The 7,879-nt window shown below is 60.2% G+C and overlaps 1 protein-coding gene across 1 annotated transcript; it reads left to right on the top strand.

Annotated features, from left to right (window-relative positions):
• Window positions 1-326: 326 nt before the first annotated feature.
• Window positions 327-5,811, top strand: ZNF414 (zinc finger protein 414). The gene is made up of 8 exons (XM_032169547.2): window positions 327-450; window positions 1,165-1,474; window positions 1,780-1,887; window positions 1,999-2,104; window positions 2,537-2,880; window positions 2,961-3,011; window positions 3,474-3,647; window positions 3,734-5,811. The coding sequence occupies exons 1-8, from the start codon at window positions 448-450 to the stop codon at window positions 3,805-3,807; spliced, it is 1,170 nt and encodes a 389-aa protein (XP_032025438.1). The 5' UTR covers window positions 327-447; the 3' UTR covers window positions 3,808-5,811.
• The last annotated feature ends 2,068 nt before the right edge of the window (window positions 5,812-7,879 follow it).

Here is a 7,879-nt window from a genome sequence, read left to right as displayed (position 1 = left end):
GAGATCGCGCCATTACACTCCAGCCTGGGCAACAAGAGCGAAACTCCGTCTCAAAAAAATAAAAAATAAAAACAAAGAAGAACTGCTGTTTATCGCCTGTCCAGGGCTGATCTTGGAACAAGACTATAGGGGATGAAGGTGCCCACTTTGAAGACTAGGACAGCGAGGTCATCCCGGATCTCCGTGCACGGAGTCTGCTGAAGTGCGCGCTGACTGCCCGGGGATAGCAAGATTGCACCAGCGTCCAAGCTGCGCTCCAGGATGACTCTGCCCTCAGGCCCCGCCCGCTCCCCGAGCACCCGCGCAGGCCCCTCCCCCAATCTCGCGAGAGCTGAGAGGCGGAAAATGGCGCTGACGTGAGCGCGAGCTCGCACTGCCCAGAGGGTGGCCGCCGCTTAAGCTGCAGCCGCCGGAGCCGCAGAAACAAGAGGCAGAGCCGTGTCGAAGATGGTGAGCGCGGCACCGGGGTCGCGGGCGCGGCGGAGCGGCGGGGACTGGCGGGGAGCCGCCCTGTCGCGCCTGCAGCCTCCGGCCGACCCCGCCCCCACATCCGGGCACCCGTCCGCCGCTGGCTGTCACTCGGAGAGCGCCCTACTTCCGGGCTCGGCCCGGAATTGACCACGCCCACCAGGCTAGGACTCCGCCCCCAAAACTTCATATATCCGGGCCCCCAGCACCTCCAACCTCCAGGATTGTCCACACTGCTCGAGGCCGGCCAGTGTTTCTCGGTCCTCAGACAATCCATGTCTAGCTTCTCTAGCATCTTCCCAGTGGCTGCCTGCCCATAGCCCCGCCTCCGTAGCCTTGTCCCGCCCACTCCCTCTAGGCCACGCTTGTGTCGCATACTGGGGCTCCCACCTATCCTAGTTGAAGAGAGGAGATGCTTCTCCCATGTGCATAAGGAGCTCAATCCAGGCCAGTGCAGTGGCTGGCGACACTAATCCCAGCACTTTGGGAGGCTGAGGCAGGAGGATCACTTGAGACCAGGGGTTCAAGACCAGCGAGGGCAACATGGCGAGACCCCATCTTTATAAAAAGAAAAAAAGAGCTTAGTCCACCCTTACGTATTTCCCTATCCTCTCCTGCTGGTGATTCCTTAGAATTGGGGCCGACTGGGTTGACCCAGAACCCAGAAGGGTTCTCTCTGCCTCTTCCTTCCACCAGGAGGAGAAACCCTTAGGGCCCAGCCCGGACATGCTGGCCACTGCAGAGCCCAGCTCCAGTGAGACCGACAAGGAGGTGTTGTCCCCGGCTGTGCCAGCTGCAGCCCCCTCCTCCATGTCGGAGGAGCCAGGCCCTGAGCAGACAGCCACACCGCCAGTGTGGGAACGTGGAGGGGCTGGAGGGATGCAGCAGGGCTCCTCCCCAGCCCCAGACAGCTGCCAGCCTGGCCCCGGACCCAGCCCTGGCCTGACCAGCATAGTCTCCGGGACCAGCGAGGACCTGCGGCCTCCCAGACGACGCCCACCTCCAGGTGATCTGTGATGGGGTCTTCTGGGGAATCACAGTCCCTGGAACAATAGAAGCAAAATGTTAACCCCAGGGCCTCTCTAGAAGGATGCCACTCATCATTTTACTGAGCAGCTGGTGGATGCCAGGCTGTGTCTCCAGTGGTGAGCCCGGCCAGTCCAGCCCCTGCACTGTGGCAGACCAGTCTGTTGTGGTAGGCAGAGTAAAGGCCCCAGCACATCATATTTGCTTCTCTGAGGCAGAGCCCTGGGGTCAGGGATAGCACTAGTGAGGAAGGGACCAGTGACCCCTGTTCTGTGCATCCTGCAGGGAAGCAAATCCCTTGCTCCAGCCCTGGCTGCTGCCTCAGTTTTCCCAGCATCCGTGACCTGGCACAGCATCTGCGAACCCACTGCCCACCCACACAGTCCCTGGAAGGTAGGGCCAAGACCGGTAATGGGGAGGCACGTTAGGGTGGGAAACAGGCGGAGCCCCTCAGAGCCAGCGTTGGCCACCCCTCTCCACTTCTCTGTCCTTCATCCCTACCAGGCAAGCTCTTCCGCTGCTCAGCCCTGAGCTGCACCGAGACCTTCCCCAGCATGCAGGAGCTGGTGGCTCACAGCAAACTGCACTACAAACCCAATCGCTACTTCAAGTGAGACCCTGACCTCTTGAGCTCCGCCCTGCCCTAGCCTCACCCTGTGTGTGGGCTCCAGACCTTCCTCCCTTCCTGGTCAGAGTGTTGGAGGGCGGGACTTGATGTGGGTGGGCCTTTGGGGAAGCCCCGCCCTCATCTCCCTGGATGGGGCGGGGCATAGGTGGGCGTGGCTTCACTCAGCCGGGCTTTACCTCCCAAGTGGAAAACCGGCCACATAACTTAAAATTGAGACTTCTTTCTGGGTTTCCCCAGGGTTCCCACCCGAAGTGGTCAGGAAGGGTCGCTGCTACAGTTGTACGGGAGCGGGGAGGCGATTAGTGCCCAGGCTCCGTTCCCACGCTCGAAGGGTGGGTGGCATTGCACAGGACCCTCTCCCTTGTCTCCCTGGAGGCCCAGCCCAGCCCAGCCCAGCCCTCTGCCCACCTCCAGGTGTGAGAACTGCCTCCTGCGCTTCCGCACGCACCGCTCGCTCTTCAAGCACCTGCATGTTTGCGCGGAGCATGCGCAGAGCCCAGCCCCGCCACCACCCCCGGCCCTGGACCGAGAGCCGCCCGCGCCCGAGCGCCCCCCGGAGGTTGACCCCGCGTCAGCGCCGGGCCTGCCGTTCCCGCTGCTGGAACCCTTCACGACCCCCGCCCCTGCCCCCACCGGACCTTTCCTGCCGTACTTGAACCCTGCGCCCTTTGGCCTAAGCCCCCCGCGCCTGCGCCCCTTCCTGGCCGCTGCACCCGGGCCGCCGGCTTCCAGCGCCGCCGTCTGGAAAAAGGGCCAAGGTGAGTGTGGGGTCGGGGGCCTCCAGGAGGGCGGGCTGGGCTCGCCCTGACTCTGAACTTGACCCGCCCCTTTACCGCAGGTGCTGGCAGCAGCCCCCGAAGACCCCAGGGCGGCTCCGACGCGCCCTCAGGTGCGTGCAGGTGACCACCAGGGAGGGGTGGAGGGGCTTTCTGTTCTGCGCCCTGCGGGGTCCGGTGGATACCAGGAGGCAGCAGTGCCCATCCCCTTCCCAGGGGGCCACAAATGCCACCGTCCCGAAATACAGGATTTTTGCCTTAAAAATGACTGGCACCTGCGCCTTCATCTGCGCCGGCGTTCCCGTGTAAACCTTGCGCCCCTTTCACCGTTCACCTCGGAGCGGGCTTCTCCCCGACAGTGAATCTGGGGATGATAGTAGGGGACGCGGAGAAGCCAAGTTGGGTGTCCCCAACTCTAGGGGCAGACAGACCCGGGAGAAACTGAACTAGGCTCCCGGAAGCTGATGGGAGGCGGGAAAAGGTCCCACCCACCCTCGCCGGCGTCCTCCATCCTTGGCGCGCGGGTCTTCTGGGTTGGGGGAGCCCGGGACTGACGGGGTCCCGCCTGCCCGCAGGGCACGCGGCCCCGAGCCGCATCGTGTGGGAGCACACACGCGGCCGCTACTCGTGCATGCAGTGCGCCTTCTCCACGGCCTCGCGGCCCGCCATGACCCTGCACCTGGAGGACCACCGCCCCGGCGCCCCCGCGGCCCCCGCGCCCGGGCCGCCGCGCCCCGACGCCCCCGCGGGTAAGGCCGAGGAATGCGCGGGTGGAGAGGGGGGCGGGGGCCCAAGGCGCTGAGGCTCAGGCGCCCCCCTCCTCTGCCCCACCCAGATCCGGCCCCGCTTGCACCCAAAGTGTCGCCGCTGCTGTCAGAGGGGGAGCTTCCAGTGTTCTCGCAGCTCTGAACCCCGCCGCTTTGGGGGTGGGCCATGGGATGTGGGTAGTTTTGTCATTTGGAGGGGGCTGCAGGGAAGGGGGGCTGGGGGTGGACAATAAAGAAGGCGCCATGAGCCAGCCTGTGCTGTGTTCCCATCCCTTGCCCCTCCAAAGGACAGTGGGCTGGAGCCCCGCAGTCATGGAGCGATCACATCTTGGGAGGACCACCTGGGTCCACAGATGCAGGCCTCACAGCCCACCTGTGTCCTATCTTCCCATCACCCCAATCCTGGGACCCAGGTCCCCACCTCCAGCTGTGGTTGAGGTCCCAAATACCCACTGTGGCACTGTTCTCCCTTGTCCAGAAACCAGATGGGATGGGGACTCTCCAGTTTTCTTTTTTTTTTTTCTTTTTTTTTTTTTTTTTTTTTTGAGACAGAGTCTTGCTCTGTGGCCCAGGCTGGAGTGCAGTGGCGCAATCTTGTCTCACTGCAAGCTCCACTTCCTGGGTTCACGCCATTCTCCTGCTTCAGCCTCCCAAGTAGCTGGGACTACAGGTGCCCACCACCACACCCGGCTAATTTTTTGTATTTTTAATAGAGATGGGGTTTCACTGCGTTAGCCAGGATGGCTCGATCTCCTGACCTCATGATCCACCCACCTCAGACTCCCAAAGTGCTGAGATTACAGGCGTGAGCCACCACACCCGGCCTCCAGTTTTCTTTTAAGAAGTCCCGGCCGGGCACGGTGGCTCATGCCTGTAATCCCAGCACTTTGGGAGGCTGGGGCAGGTGGAGCACCTGAGGTCAGGAGTTCGAGACCAGCCTGACTTACATGGTAAAACCCTATCTCTACTAAACACAAAAAATTAGCTGGGTGTGGTGGTGCATGCCTGTAATCCCAGCTACTTGGGAGGCTGAGGCAGGAGAATCACTTGAACCTGGGAGGTGGAAGTTGCAGTGAGCCGAGATTGTGCTATTGCACTGCAGCCTGGGCAATACAAGTGGAACTCCATCTCAAAGATAAAGAAAAGAAAAAAGCAGTCCCATAACGAGGAGAGGTGACTCATGTCTGCAGTCTCAGTCCTTTAGGAAGCTGAGGCAGGAGGGGCGCCTCAGTCCAGGAGTTTGAGACCAGCTTGGGCAACCTAGCAAGATCGCATCTCTACCCCCCCCTTCCAAAAATACAAAAAATAGCCAAGCATGGCTGGGCGTGGTGGCTCGTGCTTGTAATCCTAGCACTTTGGGAGGTCGAGGTGGGTGGATCACTTGAGGTCAGGAGTTGGAGACTAGCCTGGCCGACATGGTGAAACCCCATCTCTACTAAAAATATGAAAATTAGCCGGGCATGGTGGTGGGCACCTATAATCCCAGCTACTTGGGAGCCTGAGGCAGGAGAATCGCTTGAACCCGGTGGGACGGAGGTTGCAGTGAGCCAAGATCAAGACCCTGCACTCCAGCCTGGGTGACAGAGCGAATCTCTGTCTAAAAAAAAATAAAAATAAAAAAATAATCCGTGGTGGCTACCTGGGAGGCTGAGGCAGGAGGATCACTTGAGCACAGCAGTAAAGGCTGCAGTGAGACATCATCACACCATTGCAACCCTGGCCTGGGAGACAAAAAAAAATCCCAGGAGCTTCGGGGACAGGCTGGGAGGCTGGTCCTGAGAAAGTGCAGGGACTGGCCAGGATGGCCCGAAGACCCCCAGACCCTGAACCCCATAGTGACTCAGGGGAAGAGTCCTTTGGGATTGGGGAGGCAGGCTGGGGACTCAGGTCTTCATCTTCCTCACTGTCTGCCAGACCAATTTCCACCATGTCTCAGCTCTGAGGAGTGGGGTGGGTCAAGGCCAGCCCTCCGTGGCCTGGTCTTTCTCCTCACCCCCGAAGCCAGCCTCCCGGGTATGGAAGTCCCGGGTGATATCCACAGCCACCCCTTGGAGGCTGGTTTTACCTCCATGATGCCTCTCCCTTCTATCCTCATCTCGCCAGCCCCAGGGTCCCCTAGCCCACCCCCTACCCTCCCCAACCTGCCCTTCCCCCAAGACTGAAAACAGAAAACAGAGTCTCTTCTTCTTCTTTTTTTTTTTTTTTGGAGACAGAGTCTCCCGGAGTGCAATGGCAGTGCCAGGCTGGAGTGCAATGGTACACTCTCGGCTCTCACTGCAACCTCCGCCTTCCAGGTTCAAATGATTCTCCTGCCTCAGCCTCCAAGTAGCTGGGATTACAGGTGCCTGCCACCACCCCTGGCTAACTTTTTGTATTTTTAGTAGCGACGAGGTTTCAACATGTTGGCCAGGCTGGTCTCGAACTCCTGACCTCAGGTGATCGACCCACCTTGGCCTCCCAAAGTACTGGGATTACAAGTGTGAGTCACCACGCTCTGCCAGGGTCTCTTCTGATTGTTCCCCTCTCCTGCCCGGCACCCTTCAGTGGCTTCCCACGGTCCTCTGGATGAAGATCGTATTCTCCCAGTAGCCCACGAGGCCCCACCTTGAACCTCTCGGTCCCCTCCCAGAACAACACTGTCTCCCTCCTCATCTTCCTGGATACACAGACATCCTGTGAGCAAGAACCCAGGGACCTCCTTCACGCAGTCCACCTTGTCTCAATCCTTACCTCCTCCTCTTTTCTCCATTCTCTGAATCCACTTTGGGGTTCCCCCTCACCTCATCCTGGCATCTGCAGCCAAGACACCAGTAACCCCTGGGCGGGGCCCCCAGACCCCACTCCTCCGTCACTGCCCTCCCACCTTCTCCTTGCCCCCTGCCACCCTCCTTGTCGTCTTCCTGAGATTTTTTTTTTTTTTTTTGAGACAGAGTCTCGCACTGTCGCCCAGGCTGGCGTGCAGTGGCGCCATCTCGGCTCACTGCAACCTCTGCCTCCCGGGTTCACACCATTCTCCTGCCTGAGCCTCCCAAGTAGCTGGGATTACAGGTGCCTTCCACCATGCCTGGCTAATTTTTTGTGTTTTTAGTAGAGACGGGGTTTCAGCATGTTGGCGAGGCTGGTCTCGAACTCCTGACCTCAGGTGATCCACCTGCCTCGGCCTCCCAAAGTGCTGGGATTACAGGCGTGAGCCACCGCACCTATCTTCCTTGGACTTTTCATCCACCAACGTGTCCACCTCAGGCTCTGAGTCAAAGCCATCCAGATAGACAAGCCAAGGGCCACCTGCCCCACACCTGCTCAGTGCCATGTCACCTCAAAGATGGACAGCTCTGGGCTCCAGAAGCCCTTCAGCCACTGCAAGGGGCAGGAGGGGATCCTCAGGCCCTTGGGACCCGTCTCTCTGCCCCACTGCCTACCGCCTCACCAGGGGCCTGAAGACTGCTCTGTCCTTGATGGGGCTGTGATGTGACAGGGCGGCAGCCTCAGCTCACGTGGCTTGGGCTGGGTGTCCACTCTACCAGCACCCGTAGGCCCCAGCTGAGGTGGTTGTCACTCAGGATGGGGTAGGACAGGCCATCAGGAGGCCCCGGGGCTCCGAGGCCCCCTAACTTCCCCCTTCTCAGCCAGAAGCCTTGAAACCACCACTGTGGGACCCTGGAAAAGACTCGACCTCCCTGCCTCCCAGTTCCCTCGTCCTTAAAAGGGTGTCATGATGACAAGTGAGTCCTTTGCGGTGGATGGGAGGATGAAAAGAGAGGCTGCAGGGAGAGGAGGGGCTTGGGAAATGTCTGCTGAGAACTTCAGGTCCCGAGCCCATGGCTGCCTAGGACTCTCTCAACCTGGGGAGGAGGGTGGGACAGGGTGAAGGGGCCCATTTTACAGATACATGGAGAAGGTGAGGCTAGGAGGCTCCTAGCCAGCCCCAGTTCCAAGTCAGCAGCACTGATTCTGCACCATCTTGGGAGCTGCGCACAGTTACCACGGGAAGAGAAAACCCTGCCAGCAGGTCCAGAGGACACGCCCTGTTCCTGCACTCTGGAGGTCCCTAGATCTGGCTGTAGTCCAAGCCTCTCCCCCATCTACAGGGACAGTGCTGTGTTCTCTGTCCCCCAGGCCCCTAACCCCTCTCCAGGGTCCCAGGGGCCCCCAAGAGTCTTCGTCCCCATCAGTTTCTTCATTCGGCCACCCCCAGATCTAGGCCAGGCCTCTTC

This window comes from Hylobates moloch, unplaced genomic scaffold (genome assembly GCF_009828535.3).
Source record: "Hylobates moloch isolate HMO894 unplaced genomic scaffold, HMol_V3 SCAFFOLD_12, whole genome shotgun sequence".
Classification (NCBI taxonomy): domain Eukaryota; kingdom Metazoa; phylum Chordata; class Mammalia; order Primates; family Hylobatidae; genus Hylobates; species Hylobates moloch.
The sequence above is the reverse complement of the archived record's forward strand: the minus strand, read 5'-3'. Positions and strand labels throughout refer to the sequence as shown.

Excerpts from the sequence above, each read along its gene's own strand:
- ZNF414 (XM_032169547.2), top strand. Across the intron at positions 3,012-3,473 it reads CGGCTCCGACGCGCCCTCAG|GGCACGCGGCCCCGAGCCGC; the intron begins GTGCGTGCAGGT and ends GCCTGCCCGCAG. Across the intron at positions 3,648-3,733 it reads GCGCCCCGACGCCCCCGCGG|ATCCGGCCCCGCTTGCACCC; the intron begins GTAAGGCCGAGG and ends TGCCCCACCCAG.